We start from the raw sequence: 18431 nt of genomic DNA, 5'->3' as shown, positions 1-18431 counted from the left end.
TCGCTTATCGAATATAAATTTATTTAGAGCTAATTAGACAATTAATTTATTTATAACTTTATATATTCAAAATTATGTGCAAAATCCTGTAAGCTACAATTTTATTAAATAAACTAGTAGAGAATCGAACTTCATTTTTTTAATCCCTAAATGAGAAACTTCAACAATTTACTTATCGTATGTTACGCTAAAATGATAGTATTGATTGGAACATGAAATAAGTATGGTTGAAAATTTAACTAGATAGAAGATTTGATCTATGATCCCTCTGCAAGTTTTGATTTTGTTGAAAACTAGAACTAGTTGATCGAGTTAGAGAGAAGAAATGAAAGTTGAGCAATGCGGAGAAGAACTAACTCACTTCATACAATGAAATTTGTTGCTCATTCTTGTACAGGAGCTATGTGTGTGTGTGTATATATACACACACACACTTCTATTAACTTAGCTTGTGACAACTGTCACCCAAGATCCTAACTGCCTAACAGAATGAGATGGGGGAGCTGCTTGACAGTTATGGCTCATATTTGATTCTTCAACACCCTCCCTCAAGCTGATGGTTGAAACACATCTCTCAACCCCAGCTTGGATAGTAAATAATCATGTTGTGGCTTTCCCAGACTTTTGGTCAGCAGATCAGCTTGTTGTTCTTTTGTAGAAACATAGTGTGTCTTTACCAATCCCTGAATAATTTTTTCTCCGACAAAGTGACAATCTATGTCTATGTATTTTGTACGTTCGTGGAATATGGGGTTGGCTGCAATCTGGATTGCAGCCTTGCTGTCACAGTATAGATCAATAGGCATTTCAACCTCCACTCCTAATTCTTCGTATAGACCTGTCAACTAGGTTAGTTCATCCACCACTGAGGTCGTGCTTCTGAACTCCGCTTTTACAGAACTCCTTGCCACAGTCTCTTACTTCTTTGACTTCTAAGAGACTAAGACATTTCCAAACTTCACTAGATAGCCTGCTAGTCTGCAAAAAACCTCCCCAGTTTGAGTCACAATAGGCTCTTAATTTCCCTTAGCTTTTAGAAGGCATCATCAATCCTAAACCAGGTGCATTCTTGATGTACCTTACCACCCTTAGTGTAGCTTCCATATGATATTGCTTGGGCTTATGCATAAACTGGATAAGGACCTGAACAGCAAAGGCAATGTCTGCTCTGGTCATTGTCAAATACAAAAGTCTCCTTACTAACTTTTGATATTAGCTAGCATCAGGTAGCAGATGATCTATATCTGCATTGTCCTTGTCTGTGCTTTGAGTGTTGATGAAGTTGTCATAGTCTACAGAGGTGAGCTTTTGATTGTGCTCTAATGGAGCACTAGTAGGTTTAGCTCCTCCAAATCCCAGCTCAGCAATTAGCTCTAGAGCATATTTTCTCTTATTCATGATAATACCTTCTCTTGATCTAGCAAACTCAATGCCCAAGAAAAATTTGAGCTCACCAAGATCCTTCATCTTGAACATGAGTTGCAGATTACATCTACCTTGTAGAATAAGCTGAGGACATATCCCTATAACCAAAAGGTCATCAATATATACTAAGACAAGCACCAGTATGTCCTGTACTTTCTTAGTAAATAAGGAATAATCAAAATGACTTTGAGTGAGATCAAGATGTAGCAAAGAATCTGTTAGCTTCTTGTTCCACTGTCGTGTTGTCTGTTTGAGACCAAATAACATTTGTATAATCGATAGACTTTGTCTGTCCCTCCATGGGTAGAAAAACCTTGTGTGATGCCCATGTATACTTCTTCAAGCAAATCTCTTTGAAGAAAGGCATTGTGTACATCCATTTGAAAGATATGCCAATACTTAGCTGCTGCAATATAACTAACCTGATTGTGACCATCTTGGCCACAAGGGAGAAAGTTTTTGTATAGTCTAGTCCTTCTTGCTGGATGTAACCTTTAGCCACTAGCCTTGCTTTGTATCTTTCTATTGCTCCTGAGGCTGTATATTTAACTTTAAAAATCTATTTCTATCCAATATGCACCTTTCTATCTAGCAAATCAACAATACTCCAAGTCTTGTTCGAGTACATAAACTCCATCTCTGATTTCATAGCAGCAATCCACTTATCGGCATCCTTATCATGTAGTGCTTGGTCGTAATTGACAGGTTCGGAGGTAGACTCCTCAGGGATCCTATCATATGATTCTCCCAAGAGCGTGTAACGAACTGGCTGTCTTATTTCTCTCCCACTACGACTAGTGATTTGGACACCCTTAGAGATTTTCTACTAGGTTCAGGTACTTCATGATGGGGCACTGGTGCTGAAGTCTCAATAGAAGACTCTACATCTAGTGATGTACTAGTTTCTGAAGCAACTGATAAATTTGGAGCTTCAACAGATATTAAGGGATCAACATGTTGTGCATTAGATAAGCCTGTAGTATTTTAAGGAGATACTGTAATATTGCTTTCAGAATTATTGTCAAGGGAGAATTCTAAAATAGGGAATACTGATGATATAGAAGAGAGATAGTATGTTTGAAAGGATAGACATCCTCCTTGAACACCACATTCCTACTGACTATAAACTCCCTAGAGACTAGTGTATACATCTTACTGCTCTTTTGAACCATAAAATATCCAAGAAAAACTGCAGAAACAACTCTAGGAGCATAATTAGTTCTCCTTACATCTGACACATAGCTTAGGCATCCAAACACTCACAAATGAGTGAGAGAAGTAGGAGCATCATGCAATATTTCATATGGTGTTCTATCTTTGAGTATTGAAGTAGGTAGCCTGTTTATAAGATAAACTGTAGTAGTAATACATTCTCCCCAAAATCTGAGTGGAACTAAAGCTTAGAATATGAGTGTCCTTGCTACATTGAGTATACACCAATGCCTTCTCTCAACCACTTTATTCTGTTGGTGGAGTGTAAACACACGAGCTTTGATGAATGATGCCTAGTGATATGAGTAGTTCTGTCATTTCAGTATTAAAGAACTCACAACCATTGTTTGTTCTTAGGACTTTAACAGTAGAGGAATGAATAGTTTTAACCATTAAGAAAACGTTCCTAAGAACAAAAATTACTTTAGTTTTTTGAGGGTAACATATACAGCCATGTGAATCTAGAGTGATCATCAACTATGGTTAAAAAATACCTCTTTCCACCGTAGGTAGGAACCCTGTAAGGGCCCCATTCATTAGCATGAATGATATCAAAGTTAGAATGAGCAGTAGAAGTACTCAAAGGAAAGGGTAATCTTGTTTGCTTAGCAATTGGGCAGATAATACAATGGTGTTCAATATCATCAAATTTTACAGATTGAAATTCACTTACTTTCTTTAGTATATCCAAAGGTACATGACCTAGCCTCCTATGCCATAGGGCAACATTTATTCTAGTAAACTCAGTGGTATTTACAGTGAGAGATTTTGGAACATAACTTGAGTTTCTTGTAGTAGGTGCATCCTCCATTACTTGTATTATACTCCCAGAGGTAAGCACATACAGTCCGCAATATTCCTTACCAATCCCCTTCACATGTCCACTGAAGAGATCCTGAAATATACAAAAATCAAGAAAGACCATAGCTACACACTTTAGCTCTTTTGTAATCTTTGAGACAGATAAGAGAATGTATTGAACTCAGGTATATGCATTACATTAGTTATCTTATGACCAGGAAATATGCATGTGAGCCTAGATGTCTTATAGTGGCTAACTCTCCTATAGGTATTACATACTTTCCCTACTTTAGTCTGTCCCAAGTATTTTAGATCAAACATCATATCAATCCTATGCACCATATGATTAGAGGCTGTGGTGTCAATTATCCACTTAGGTTTTTATTCCGGAAGAATTGCATTATGTACCATACCTGCTACTATGGCTGAGCCACTATCCTCACTTCCTTTTCCAAGCATCTGCAGGATTTGATTGTACTGTTCCTGTGTAAATTGAGGAATTCCACTTGTTGTAGCTTGAGCAAGCTGGTTCTAAGCAAGATGGTTATTGGTGAGGTGGCCTACTGCTTGTGAAGTTGAAGAATTCCCATAGATTGGTATAACATTGTTGGAGAATTGATTCTCTCCAGTATAAACATCTGAGTTTGCCTAAGGATGTTTCTTCTTGGATTTGAAATATGAGGTATAGTCATTAAGCTTATAGCAGGTTTCCCTAGTGTGACCTGTGAAATTGTAGTAGTCACAATACAACTGATTCATCCCCTGCTTAAAATCATTGATAGGATATGAGTTTCCTTTATTATTGAACATCACTTGATTATGATTGTAAAGGCCAGGGGAATAAGAGGTAGGATTAGAGGGGTATGAAGCGGGACCAAATTTATTGGCAAACTCAGATGAATTAGGGTGACCTTTATTAGTGAATAAGGTTGTTCCCTCATAAACTTCTGCTACATTTGAAGAATGATTAACCAAGGACCTTCTACTTTCTTATGAAATGCTCATAGAATAGGTTTTGTTTATGGAGGGAATATGTGACATACTGTGCATAGGACTTATTCAGTCCCATTAAAAATTGTAACAACCTTTGATACTCAAAGTGTTCTACATTTCTCTTGATTCTTCACAGCCACAACTAGGACAAGGCATAAGGGCATCAAATTCAGCCAAAAACTCCTTCAATTTTGAGAAATAAGAGGACACTAATAAGATGCCCTATGACAGAGTGGCAATCTGTTTGTGCAAGTACAGGACTCTCGAGCCATTTACCTTTTAAAAACTTTCTCTAAGGTCACTCCACACCTTGTGAGCACTTATAACATACACTATTCCACTTAATAGCTTAGTGCTCACAGAGTTCATTATCCATGAAAGCATAATAGCATTGCACCTTTCCCACAAATCATGAAGAGAAGGATCAAATTTATCCTTAGAATATCTTCTATCTACAAAACCTAGTTTGCTTTTGCCCAATAGACTCATACGCATAGAGCTACTCCATAGAGCATAATTTTCATGTCCAATTAGCTTGATTGAGATTAGAGAGCTACCCGGAGTATCAGAAGATTGGAGAAATAGAGGATGATGTTCGTCGATAACTATAGCACCCACACGACCTGGATCTACCACTGGAGTTGCATCAGTAGTCGTATCTTCAATTCATGTGCCTGAGCTAGTACCAACAGCTCCGATCGCCATTGAAGATTAAAAATCGAGAGCTTAGGATAGAATAGAATACAAAGAATTCCAAAAATACCCAATTGCTCAAAGACGACTCAACCTAGGATGAGGTAAATCGAAGCAATTACATAGACGATTAAGGAGTTCTAGAAAGAGAAATCAATTGCGAGCAATCTGCGTGAATTGATCGTCTTCACAGGCTCTGGTACCATGTTGAAAACTAGAACTAGTTGATCGATCTAGAGAGAAGAAGTGAAAATTGAGCAATGCAGAGAAGAACTAACTCATTTCATACAATGAAATCTGCTGCTCGCTATTGTACAAGAGCTATGTGTATATGTGTGTGTGTGTGTGTGTGTGTGTGTGTGTATATATATATATATACACACCTAAGATCCTAACTGCCTAACAGAATGAGACGGAGGAGCTGCTTGACAGTTATGGCTCATATTTGATTCTTCAACGGATTTAACTAAAAGATCTTTATTTTTTTTCTTCCTATATGTTTGAAATTAAAAAATGACCTTAATTGATTAAAAAGGAAGTCGACTAGCAATCATAAGTTGACATCAGTTCGGCTTACTCATTCACATAAATGCCTTTTTTTACCAAGAAGAAGGTGGATAATCAATCAAGAAAAAAATTAATTAGCGATCATGGGTTGATAAACAATCAAGAAGGAGGTTGTTTATCGGAAAAAATGGGTTGATGATCGACCACGAAGGAGGTCAATTTATTGACTATAGGTCGATATCGGCCACAGGCGGTAGCCACAGAATAGAGGGGCGATTATCGACAATAAATTGATAATCGATCAAAGGAGGAGAGTTGATCGACAATCACCGGTCAATTTTAATCCAAACATCAGCAAAAGAAAATTTGACCTTTTATAAAAAGTATTGTGGAATGTAGTAAAAGGATTATCCACCTAACTGAAAAATCTTCTCCAATTTGAAGACTTAAAGTCACTTAATTAACTGTCCTGATAAAACATCACAGAAAGCATAAGTTGGATAGGTTAAACGATTTTGAATTCTTATAAAAGTTGTATGGAAATGAAAATGCACTAATTATTTGAACATCCCAAAATAGGAAGAGCGCACAAATTTAGATTAGAGGGAGTAATCAGATAAGCAATAAATATATTGATAATTAATTATGTATGTTTTAGAATGGTCCAAATCTGCATAAGGAAATAATAGTTATCCTAATTTTATGCTATGTTAGATATAATAATAACTATAGTAATAACAATAACAATACAATGGTTTTTAAAAAATAATAAAGAAGAGAGTTCAGAGTTGGGCGGTGGTGGAGGGATGGCATGGAAATAGTATATATATATATATATATATATATTTTTTTTTTCCTGAAGTGATGATTATTGATTACATACATTAGAAAACTTTTTGGTTTTCAAACGTGACTATCTAAAATAGTTGTTGAAAAATTCTAAGATCCAACATCCTTCGCGTCCTTTTGAATGGAAAGTAGAGAGAAGCGATTTTTTTGCTGAACCACTCGTTATTCAAAATTTATCCGACTAATTCAAATTCATTCTACTAAATTATGAGAACAAGGTTTTGACAAGGTGAAATGCGAAAGTAAAACTGCAAGAGAAAAAAAAAAGAAAGAAGTAGCTGCTTTGCGTGGCTAAAACTGTTTAGTGCAACACTTATCTACTCATTTATTTGTTAATGTTAGGTATTATTGCATAAACAACAAGTGCTATTTGGCAACCAGTAAGACTGAGTTTACAAGTAACAATAAACTATTTCCAGTCCAGTTTCTGTGTTTGGATTCCTTCTTCTTCTTTTTTCAAACTTTAATTTTTTTTTTGGGGAGCGAGGATGGTTCTTGGGCAGTGAGAATTAATAAAGAATTAAATATGGTAACTTATGTAACATATAAGAGTTCTACCAAATATATTCAAAAGCTCATTTTTTCTATCGGCCTTTTCACTCGGGTCGTTTGGTAGGATGCATTAGATAAAATAATGCATACATTAACTTTGTGTATTAATAATATCTTGTTTGGTAGATATTTTGAACCTATGCATTAGTTATGCAAGCATTAGTTATACATCCTATTTGATATTATTCTATGCATAACTAATGCATAGAAAACCATGGTATTAGTAATGCAATGGGTTTTAATGCATGCATTAGCTTAGTTAAAAATAAAATTATCCTTCAAAATTTATGCTTGATTAAAATATGCCAGTTATTATATTAATGCAGGCTTAAAATAATCCAAATAGTGAGAAATAAAATTATATCGCTAGTAAATAAATAAATACTTAGCATATTACCTTTTTTATAAATAAATATTTTGTTTTATATTATAATATAGGTAGACAAATTAAATATTTTTTTTAAAATTTTTTCATATAAAAACATTTCTCAACATATGTTTCTTTTAAAAAGTTAAGTGATGGACTGGTTTTGAGGGTATTTTTGTAAACAAGCAATTCTTTTAGAAATTGTGCAATGCTTTAATACATCAAACCAAACAATGAATAAGAAATATGTCATCATAACTAATGCAAGCATAACTAATACCAGTATTACTAATACATCATATTTAGCATTATTCTTATGCATCCTGCGAAATGATCCCTTAATGATCCATATTCGTTAGATATATGAGTATATTTTTTGAACCATTTCCTCTAGATCGATATATTCAAATTGAAAAAAAAAATATTGCCAAGTTTATGAGGATTGACTTTGTCTTGGTTTTTAGCATCGCAACAAATATGAAAACTCTTAAATAACTCAAGACATATCGTTGTCACAACTTCACAATTATTCATTTTTCACGAGTAATACTAGTCCAGCAGTTTAAGAAATTCAACACCTCAAAAAAAAAAAAAAGGAGTGAAATTCACGCATGGACTGAGATTTTCTTATTTATAATTCTTATAGCCCGTTTGGCCAAATTGCAAAAATCAGCTTATTTTGAGAAGTATTTTTTTTCAAAAGTGTTTTTCTCAAAAGTAGAGAAGCAGTTTGTGTTTGGCTAATTAGTTTGAAAAAACAATTAGTGTTTGACCAAACTTTAAAAAACTGTTTCTAAGTGTATTTTTCTCAAAAGTGCTTCTTAAAAAAGTGCTTTTGGAGTGAAGCTACTTTTTTCTGCTTTTCCAAAATTATTTTTGCTTCTCCTCAAAAATACTTTTTTTATCTTCTAAAAACTTGGTCAAATACCTCAATTAAAAATAATGTATTTTTTACCAAAAAAAAGCTTGACAAAACAGCCTATTATTATACTTTTGACCAAGAGCAATATCGTCATTTCAATAAAACTATAATTGCTTCCCAATTTGAAAAACCAAGATGTTAGACTAAACACATTAATAAATAATTTCTCTCCCCACTTCACACACTTATATAAATACCCTCAACTCTTCAATTCCCTACTAAGTAAAAAATTGAAAAATAAATCTGACACTACGCTTACACCTTCTCTGACTTCCACCATTTTACATCCAATACCAAACGCGCATTTAATCATCGTATTTCGTGTTCCCGCCGTTCTTCTTTTACACCCTTACTATGTTCTTTTTCTATTTGCAGAAACTTTCTAAGAAAGTCTGAGAAAAATTCTTGTGTTAAACTTGAACACACCTACAATTTACACATATATAAAGGGAAAATAAGGCTTTGTTTTCATTGTTTTTGTGTTAAAATGGCAGTGTCAAAGAGTAACAAGAAGAAGCAGCAATGTTACATAGCAGTACCATCTCAAATAATAAATTCACTTTCTTCTTCAGGACTTCAGTCTCTGTTACTTTCTCCCAAGAAAAAGAATCCATCTTTTTCTGTAAAGCTCAAGCTTTTGCTCAATAATCCAAAATTCTGGGTTTTATTTCTTTTTGCTTTTGGTTTTGTTGGTATGTTAAAGATGTGGTTTAATTTTGAAACTTTAGTTCCTTTTACACCAAACCCATGTGAGATTTTTCAAGAAAAGAGCTCATTCTCAAATGACGAACAAGTTTCTCAGCTCAGTATTGGAGCTTTAAATGTGGGGAAAAAAGAAGATGAAGGGGATGAAAACAGTGAGTTTTGGCAACAACCTGATGGGTTGGGTTATAGGCCTTGCTTGGATTTCAGTGCAGAGTATAGGAAAACAAGTGTAGATATTGTAAAAGGTAGGAAAAAATATTTAATGGTTGTGGTTTCTGGTGGAATGAATCAGCAAAGAAATCAGATTGTGGATGCTGTGGTAATTGCTAGGATTCTTGGTGCTGCTCTTGTTGTTCCTATTTTACAAGTTAATGTCATTTGGGGTGATGAAAGGTTTGTTCTTTTTCTATTTTTGAACCATTTTTCTTTGTTTTCCAGCTCAAAAGTTTTATCTTTTTTGTCTGTTTTGATTCATTCAGTTGAGAAAATGTTTATTTCCTGCCTAATTCTCTGAATTTAGGCAACTTTATCAGCTTGACAAGCCTATTTCATCTATTTGGAAAACTGGTTATTTCCATAGAGTGACATTATGTTTGGTCTAAGTTAGATTTTTATGCTATTCTGGGATGTTTTTGATTTCTTAACGTATGTTTTATGTTTCTTTTTGGTGTTTGTTTGCAGTGAGTTCTCTGATATATTTGATTTGGATCATTTTAAGGAAGTATTAGCAAATGATGTAAGAATAGTTTCATCACTTCCATCTACACATGTGATGAGTAGACCAGTAGAGGAATCAAGGACTCCTCTCCATGCCTCCCCTGAATGGATTCGTTCACATTATACCAGAAAGGTAAGAAGATTCATTCAATTTTCTATCAAGTTACTTTCCTTGTTTTGGTTAAATAGGTGTTTGGTCCAAAAGCCTAAAATAATTAAAAAAGGTAGCTCGATGCACAAAACATCTCGCGTTCAAGCAAGGTCCAGAGAAGGGCCGCACCCCAAGAGGATGTGATATAGGCAGCCTAACCTGATGCAAATCCACGGCTCGAACCCGTGGCCTATACGTCATATAGAGACAACTTGACCGTTGCTCCAAGACTTCCCTTCAAATACTAAAATAATTGAAAGCAATAAACAAAAAATGGGAAGAAAAAAATATTAATGTTTTTTTTTCACTTTGGTAGTTGAGGTTCAGTGTATGATTAATAGTCTTTAGTAAGTCCATGCAGTTAGACAAAATCAAGATTGTAAATATATGGAGAAAATCAAGATTGGTGTTTTTTCTTTGGTTAATACCAAAGTTGAGATCTTTGGAAGATATTGAAGTAGTATCTTTCAAGTTGGCTAGTTGGACGTCTTGAAATTGACTCTATGGCAGCTTGAATGAATTACTATATTCTTGAATAGATACCTGAACCCAAAATTGCAAATACCAATTCAACTGTTAGACTTTTTCATAAGGATGTTTACTATCCATGTAGATGTTTTGATCTTTTTTGTTTTATCTAAGAAAAGTCTTTGGTGAATTGAAGTTGAAAGCAAGTTTTCGGAAATTACAGAGGATCTGATTTTGATTATTGAATTGATCTTCCTGCAGTTTAGGAGGGATGGTGTTCTACTTCTGCGAGGCCTTGACTCGAGGCTTTCTAAGGATCTTCCTTCTGATCTTCAAAAACTTCGCTGCAAGGTAAATTTTAATCTCATTTTTCTATTATGCAGATATTATTGGTACGTGTATTCTTATTTCACGTTGTATTTGGTAGTATAAAATACAATACCAACTGCAGTCCGCAAGAATACTATTATTCGAACAAAACAACTGCTAAATCTTTCTTAAGGCATTAGCTGTCAATTTGACAAAATTCTTGGTTTGTAAACTTGTAGGTGGCATTTCATGCTTTGAGGTTTTCTCCATCAATCTTAGAACTTGGTAACAAGCTTACTGAGAGAATGAGGAGTAAGGGACCATATGTTGCTCTTCATTTGAGAATGGAGAAGGATGTGTGGGTGAGAACAGGTTGTCTTCCCGGTTTAAGCCATGAGTATGATGAGATGATCAACAATGAGCGAAAGCAAAGGCCCAAGCTCTTAACTTCACGTTCAAACATGACTTACCATACCAGAAAACTTGCTGGTCTCTGTCCCTTGAATGCCTTAGAGGTCACAAGGCAAGCATTAGCCTTCATAAAAGTTTTATTCTGCTTATGCACTTCTAAAGTATTGCCTACTTAAACAAATTGACAATCTGTGGTTAGGTTGCTAAAAGCTCTAGGAGCACCAAAGAGTGCAAGAATCTATTGGGCAGGAGGATTTCCTTTGGGTGGGAAAGAAGCATTGCAACCATTGACTAGTGAATTCACTCACTTCTATAACAAAGAGGATCTTGCATTGCCCGGGGAACTTGAGCCATTTGCAAAGAAAGCCTCCCTTATGGCTGCTCTTGACTACATAGTATCCGCGAACAGCAATGTTTTCATGCCTTCTCATGGTGGAAACATGGGCCACGCTATTCAGGTATTGTCGCCTACCTTTCACTACAGTTGCTTGTTATAGTTCAGGAAACACTAGTTTGGGAACTTAGTTCTGAGATTTTTTCTCTAACTAGTGTTTGTAATTTGTATTATAATAGGGACACAGGGCTTATGCAGGACACAAAAAGACTATTACTCCCAACAAAAGACAGATGCTTCGACATTTTCTGAATTCATCTCTCTCTGAAACAGAATTCAACAGAATTATACTGGAGTTGCATAGAGATTCTTTAGGTCAGCCAGAATTGAGGAAAGCAGGAAGGGATGTGACAAAATACCCTGTCCCAGAGTGCATGTGCAATGGTACTAGGAGCCATTTGTCGATGTAATGTAACTACTCCTTACGAGGGAACAACACGTGATAAATCGTACATTCTTGCAACATTCTGAGAATTTTGGATTAGCCTCGCTATGATTTTGAAGAGCAGACAAGGTGGTTTGAGGTACAGTAGTGTTTTTTCGACTCGGTTTGGAGGAGAATGATTGGTGGTTATAACTTTTAGTAACATGAGACTGGGAAGGTGATTCTCTGATACATATTATACAAGTTCAATTCCTAATTTTGAAGTGGGGAGCAAAGGTAAAGGAGCATTATTTGCTCTGGGAAAGGAACACATTTTTATTCATTCATTCTTTACACTGTATCAATGTATATGTAATATATGTGTTAATGTATATAATCATACAAATTTTTGAGGTATATATGCCATTTTAATTGGTGTATCTTTCTGAGCCTGTTGATAAATTCTCTCTTTAACTTATGGCAGGAATCCTTCATAATATGTATGTTAAACATTGAGCAGTCGAAAAATGTCATATCTTCAAATATTAACCCTAATAACAAATTTGCTTGAGAATAATAGAATGTCGGAATATATGTGGAGCATGTATAGATTTGGATGGAATGGGGTGGGGTAAAGCTGCCTTAAAATGGGGCTAAAATGCAGCTTTGGTTTAAATTCTGAAGAGCAAATTCTAGTGGCCCTAACTTCTACTGTACAACTTAGGGGTCGTTTGGTTATAATACGGATTATGCCGGTATAATAGCCTGTTTGGCCAAGCTTTTAAAATCAGTTTATTTTGAGAAGTGCTTTTCTCAAAAGTACTTTCAAAAAAATTGATTTTGGTGAGAAGCAGTTTGCGTTTGACTAATTAATTTAAAAAGCACTTTTGAGCAGTAATTAGTGTTTGGCCAAGGTTTTGAAAATTGCTTCTAAGTGTATTTTTTCTCAAAAGTGTTTATCAGAAAAGTGCTTTTGGAGAGAAGTTACTTTTTTCTGCTTCTCAAAAACTGCTTCTGCTTCCCCTCAAAAACACTTTTTTTTCTTCCAAAAGCTTGGCCAAACACTTCAATTTTTGGCCAAAAGTGCTTTTGGCCAAACAAAAACACTTTTGGCCCAAAAAAAGCTTGGCCAAACAGGCAATAAGTTATGTTGGGATAAGATATGCTGGGATTGTTGTTTATTCACTGTTTGATATGTTGTATTAAGAATGACAATTGTATAATTTCTAAGAAGGTATAAGTTATACCGGTGCTAATTACCCCACCCTCTATAAGGTATAAGTTATCCGGGTGTTAATTACTTATACCTGGTTTGCTAACCAAACATAATATTAAGATGGTATTAAATTTTTATACCACCCTATACCTTCTTATACCTCATACCAAACGACCCCTTAGTATCTTTAAAAAGAAAAGAAAAAGTGGAAACAGAATAATTTTTTTTCCTGGTAGGTGAAATGTACATTGAAGTAGCATAAAAAAGGTAATGCTGGGAAAAGTTTATAGTAAAAAAATTGAACCATTACAAGTCATGTAATGCACTAAGGAAATCAACAATGGCCAACTTATCATTTACATCTATAGAATTTGCTCAATGTAAACCTGAATATTTCCGAAGTGCATCCTCCACTCCTACCCCTAAATTACAAACAAAGAGTCCAAGCCGTCAAGATCAGGTGACAACAATATTTTGCTCAATGTAAACCTGAATATTTCCAGCTCTTTTGGTACAAACATTTTGGAAACAAATTTCATAAGTTAATTCTTCAAATTATCATCTGAGTAACACTAGCTAGAATCGATTTTACTCTCCTCATACACGTTAACAGCTGAAACACCTCGTAGAAAAGGCAGTATTGCTCAACAAGAGAATAATAGATACAACTCAATGATCGCCCAAAAGGCAGCAATTTTCAGAAATACACTAAAAACCAATATTCTTCCAACTCAATTTACAAAATTATCAATTATTCGATACATACATTGTGCGAATGCTTATGGATTAATATTTGCTTTAAAAAATTTGATATTCATCAAAATCTCAATGTCTCTGCTTGCCTCTTGAAAATACAGAGCAAGAGTTGCCAGATTTTTGGAATGAGAGTAAACATTCGACCTGTTGATGTTCAGGCTGGCTGGGGATTCTTCTCCAAATATCGCCACAGCACCAGAAATGAGACCGCCTTTATTGTGCTAGACTTTCAGTCTGAAAGACAAGTGATCGGGTGGCACTTCTTTTAGCAAGCAGCAATGTCCAGCTTGGCTGCAGGAAAGAGAAGAGGTTTTGGGATCACAAATAATCATCCCTTCAGCGAGGCTGCTCTATTGCACTGTGTTGGTTGAAGATCTAGTCTCAACCAAGATGGGATTCTCTTCAGCAGAATGTGGCCATAATGGTGAAAGCGCCACAACCTTCCCAATGATAATCAAGGTTGGTGACACTAGCTGGTTTGATGCAATATCGCCAGCAAGATTCTTCAATTCTGCAAACACCTGAGTGAATTACAAGGGCAACTACAATCAGCCACGCAATCCAAAGTTCCTGTCAAGTTGAATGCTTAAATAGGCAGAAAAGAAACATTGGTATAATAGCAAAGAATAACTCATCCAATCCATGAATGAGAAGGCTGGAAACCCTTATTCCTATTGTTTACAAATGAACACTACATGCAGAATTTGCTATTATCTGAATCACTTCAAACCTTTATTTCAGATAGCTTCTCCAAGTTAGAGATCTGAGACAAGGCTCAGTCTTTCACTTGTTCTTCTCACTTTATATAAACAACCTCCCAGCACATTTCTCAACTTCAAATAAATGCTGCTTTCATGATCATGTTGACTATAGTAACCAATGAAGCTAAGCATGATGTGAGAACAAAGGTGGTAGTTTTAGCGCAAAGGTTATGAGCCCAATATTTCTAATACCAGATAGCTCTGAAACCAATGGGTTGGTAATGTGACTAGGAAAGACTATCTTGAGTATTTATCCAAAAAACAATAACATTCAGAGTTACCCACTAAGGCCAAGCTTAATGTCGTCTTTGAAAAGGCAACCAAAGAAAGCTCGAAGCTTGGTGGTAATGACGCCAATAAGCCCCATTCAGGGACCAAGGATCCTTCACTGCAGTGTTGCAATATCTGTACACCAAAAAGTGCTTTGCTCTCAATTGGAAGTTCAACGAATAAAATCTCAGAACCTTGGGGGAAAATAGAGGTCCTTTTGGCATAACGACTTTTCCTTGCAACATTCGTTTTTTTCTAATACCTTTTTGTAATCTTCCATCAAGAAGACAACAGATCAAACGGAGGTAGCATATTTTCATTCTCAGGAAGAGGGGTTGAAATATTTCATAAAGCAGGAATACTCATGTAAATGTCCTCTCCCTAAATGCATGTGTGTAACTGTTGTTCCAATTTTGTCGCGTGCAGTTATCAAATAACAAATGATTTATTCTCAAACGTAGCTGACAAATCAACAACGTTGGCAAATAATGGAGGAATAAGAGAAAGAGAAGCAACTGGGTTCGCTTACCATGCGTTGTTGGGGTGTTGTCCCTCGCTCAATGGCAACAGCTGGTGTGTCAGTTGGCAACCCATGATGTATCAGCTTTGAGGCCAGGGAAGGAAGAGTTGACAAGCCCATATAAACAACTAAAGTACAGTCAGGGTCAGCTGCATTCTCCGCAACGAAAAGCGGATCTGTTCCGCCTTTTCTTGAGTGACCAGTGAGAAATCTAACACTATTTGCAACACCACGATGGGTTAATGGAATTCCCAACTCTGCTGATATACCAGAAGCTGCAGTAATGCCTGAAATGAAATGACCACAATGAGGCCTACATCAAGTTGTGCAATGCAGAATGAGATTCCAGTTTAACCACTATGTCACACTTCTTCCAACTATGTATTAACTTATGCACGACACATAACTAGCCCACTCTTACCTATACAGAAAATTTATAGAGCAACTACAAAGTGTAGATGGAGTCTATTTGGAAATTAAATCCTTTCTATCAACAGAGAAACTACCAGCGACCATAATATTGGTAAACATATAACTGCACAAGTCTTTCTGAATGTTGGAAGATGGGTCTAAAAAGATCAGAATTTAGCATATAAATCTGCTCAAATAACATAGATATTGGATTCTCAAGAGAGACTTCATATTTCTTTCAGGATACATAATGTCCTATTCAACAGGGGCCAAGATAAAAACTCTCAGCATCTAATCTGAAAGGAAAAATCTTAAAATTACAGATTAAACTTCCAGAAAGAAGACATGATTTACTAAGTAAATTGCAAGCTTATGATTATTAGAGAGAGACTTGCTTTTGTTCCCCAAGTAAATACTGAAGAAGATATACTTTCCCCAACCACACTGCATATTGCTACTTCTCAACACTGAAACGCCTCTTCGTAATTAAGATATATTTCCAGTGGGTTTAAGTTAGCACGCCAGCCAACTTAATGAAACTTGGGAAGATATAATAACAATATGTGATTATATAGCTCAATCGAGCATTTGTGAGATTCACAAACTTATCAAATACCTGGAATCACTTTAACTTGAATTCTCTGTTGTTGAAGAAAATCCATCTCTTCTCCACCCCGTCCAAATACCTGATCCAACAAAAGCCCCGAATTTTCAACTCTGGAATTGTAAAAAATCAACTATATACAAATATATAGATTTACACAAAACATCTAAGCCAGAGACATACCAACGGATCACCGCCTTTTAGTCTCACAACATTTGCTCCAGCTTCAGCAAAACTCAGAAGCAACTCATGAATTTCTTCCTGCAAAACGCAAAATACGACTGTTATCTTTCAAAAAGTCTGCTAGCAAATATACACAGAGGTCATATGCACAATGCAAGCTAGCTAGTTGTTGCAATGACATGGAGAAGGCGAACATTCAGCTAAGGAGCTTGTAACACAGAGATTTTCAACCATCGACTACCCACTACTTAATGCACCGCTAAATTCAACTATTTGAGCAATTTTCAAATCTAGGCTAATTTCAGGCATCACTTAAAACACAGAATAGAAGAAAGGCTATAGCTTTTCCACCATTACAATAAAATCCAATCTATCGGAATCTAAGACTGCATTTCAGAACTATATGTTGTGAAATTTCCAGCATTGGAAAAAAAAGGTAGGAAAGCCCCATTTTTACCTAAGTTATCATCTAAGAATGAGTTCACTTTCTAATCATCCCAAGCATTTTCCAAATGATTAAGTTCCCACTAAATTCCAACGCCATATGTCACAAAATTGCCAATAGAAGCATCATTCCAATAGAAGGAAATTCATGCATCAAGCCAAGAATTAATTTCTCTATCCAAGGATCAAGATTACCCAAATTTATTCAACTGTGAATCTATAATTCAGTAAATCAAACAAACACAAGTATAAATGTTCAAAAACCACAGAGGAATTGCACCAACCTGAGTCCTACTATGGTAACCAGCAGTTTTACCAACATAGAGAAGTCTAGCATCTGGACCAACCAAATCCAACACTTCATTAGAAACCAATCTATCATACAACAAAAGATCAGCATTCTGAATAACTCTCAAAGCCTTAAGTGTCAACAACTCAGGATCCCCTGGTCCAGTACCAACCAAGTACACATTCCCAGGCCCTCTTTTATCACTCCCTCCTCCTTCACTTCCCCTCTTCTCCTTCAACACCTGAAGCATTTTCTTCAGCTCAGGTAGCTGTAAAGCTATGTCATAGTCCCTAACATAGCTGGGATCAGGTAGAATTGGACAAGAACCAGATTTCTCCTCCAATTCATTCTTGTAAATCCAATTGTCCCTTTGGTATCTCTCAATTGAATGCTTCTCAGTAAAGGGGGAAGATGATTGTGATGCATAGATGATACAAGAAACAGGTTTAAGAACAAAAGATTTGATTTTTCTCAATTGGGTTGCTCCAGAAGATGAAGAAATTGAAGGAATTCTACTCACAAGAGCCATACCCTTTTCTCTCAAGAAAAGAATGGCCCTTAAAGGTGTAAACTTTTTCTCAAAAATGTAGATTTTGGAGGGGATATATATGTATGTAAGTGCATGGGGGCAAAAGGGGTATTTGGGTTTGAATTGGGGACCTTTTATTTTGAGCTTTAAAGGGTCATGAGAAGGCAATTTCAGTAGCTTTTGATGCTTTGAAAGGGACAAGCTTTCTTTAGGAGGCTTGAGATTCTATTTTATTACTACTATTTGAAGAAAAAAAAACAAATCAATATAAAAACAAAAAGACAAGCAAAGAATACAAAATTAAGAAGCGCAGAAATTTCAAGAAATTTTGTAAAGATGATGAAACAACTTGGGGCTATGATTGGCGAAAGCCCCAAGTAGTAAAGAAAGATTTGACCTTTGGAACAAGCTGTTGAAAATGGAAAATGAAAAGCGGCTAAATGGAAGAGAGGTTGGAGGCGGCGAGGAAAAGTTGGGGGTGGGGCTAGAGAGGCCACAGTGTACTGGTCTGTATGAAGCCCCAGTTTCAACCAAATTCATTCAATTAAAATTATGAGGGTTATTAACCATACGAATTTAGTATTTTAGATACCAGATGTTTTAACCAT

The 18431-nt window shown here is 35.7% G+C and overlaps 2 protein-coding genes across 2 annotated transcripts; one reads left to right on the top strand and one right to left on the bottom strand.

Moving 5' to 3' along the window:
* Positions 1-8541: 8541 nt before the first annotated feature.
* Positions 8542-12278, top strand: LOC107769352 (O-fucosyltransferase 20). The gene is made up of 6 exons (XM_016588564.2): positions 8542-9419; positions 9708-9876; positions 10624-10713; positions 10911-11194; positions 11282-11540; positions 11656-12278. The coding sequence occupies exons 1-6, from the start codon at positions 8809-8811 to the stop codon at positions 11884-11886; spliced, it is 1644 nt and encodes a 547-aa protein (XP_016444050.2). The 5' UTR covers positions 8542-8808; the 3' UTR covers positions 11887-12278.
* A 1418-nt stretch (positions 12279-13696) lies between these two features.
* LOC107769353 (S-adenosyl-L-methionine-dependent uroporphyrinogen III methyltransferase, chloroplastic) lies at positions 13697-18055 on the bottom strand. The gene is made up of 5 exons (XM_016588565.2): positions 17290-18055; positions 16562-16639; positions 16391-16460; positions 15373-15650; positions 13697-14333 (listed from the first exon to the last, which is right to left on the bottom strand). The coding sequence occupies exons 1-5, from the start codon at positions 17821-17823 to the stop codon at positions 14163-14165; spliced, it is 1131 nt and encodes a 376-aa protein (XP_016444051.2). The 5' UTR covers positions 17824-18055; the 3' UTR covers positions 13697-14162.
* Positions 18056-18431: the final 376 nt, after the last annotated feature.

Source organism: Nicotiana tabacum, chromosome 22 (assembly GCF_000715075.1).
Source record: "Nicotiana tabacum cultivar K326 chromosome 22, ASM71507v2, whole genome shotgun sequence".
Lineage (NCBI taxonomy): Eukaryota > Viridiplantae > Streptophyta > Magnoliopsida > Solanales > Solanaceae > Nicotiana > Nicotiana tabacum.
This window is presented reverse-complemented; position numbering and strand designations above follow the sequence as displayed.

Bases quoted from the DNA above. Each gene is read 5' to 3' on its own strand.
- LOC107769352 (XM_016588564.2), top strand. From the start codon at position 8,809: ATGGCAGTGTCAAAGAGTAACAAGAAGAAGCAGCAATGTTACATAGCA. The intron at 9,877-10,623 runs GTAAGAAGATTC...ATCTTCCTGCAG, and splicing joins GTTCACATTATACCAGAAAG to TTTAGGAGGGATGGTGTTCT. The intron at 11,195-11,281 runs GCAAGCATTAGC...ATCTGTGGTTAG, and splicing joins AATGCCTTAGAGGTCACAAG to GTTGCTAAAAGCTCTAGGAG.
- LOC107769353 (XM_016588565.2), bottom strand. From the start codon at position 17,823: ATGGCTCTTGTGAGTAGAATTCCTTCAATTTCTTCATCTTCTGGAGCA. The intron at 16,461-16,561 runs GTATGTCTCTGG...TTGTTGGATCAG, and splicing joins TAAAAGGCGGTGATCCGTTG to GTATTTGGACGGGGTGGAGA. The intron at 14,334-15,372 runs GTAAGCGAACCC...TAATTCACTCAG, and splicing joins CAACACCCCAACAACGCATG to GTGTTTGCAGAATTGAAGAA.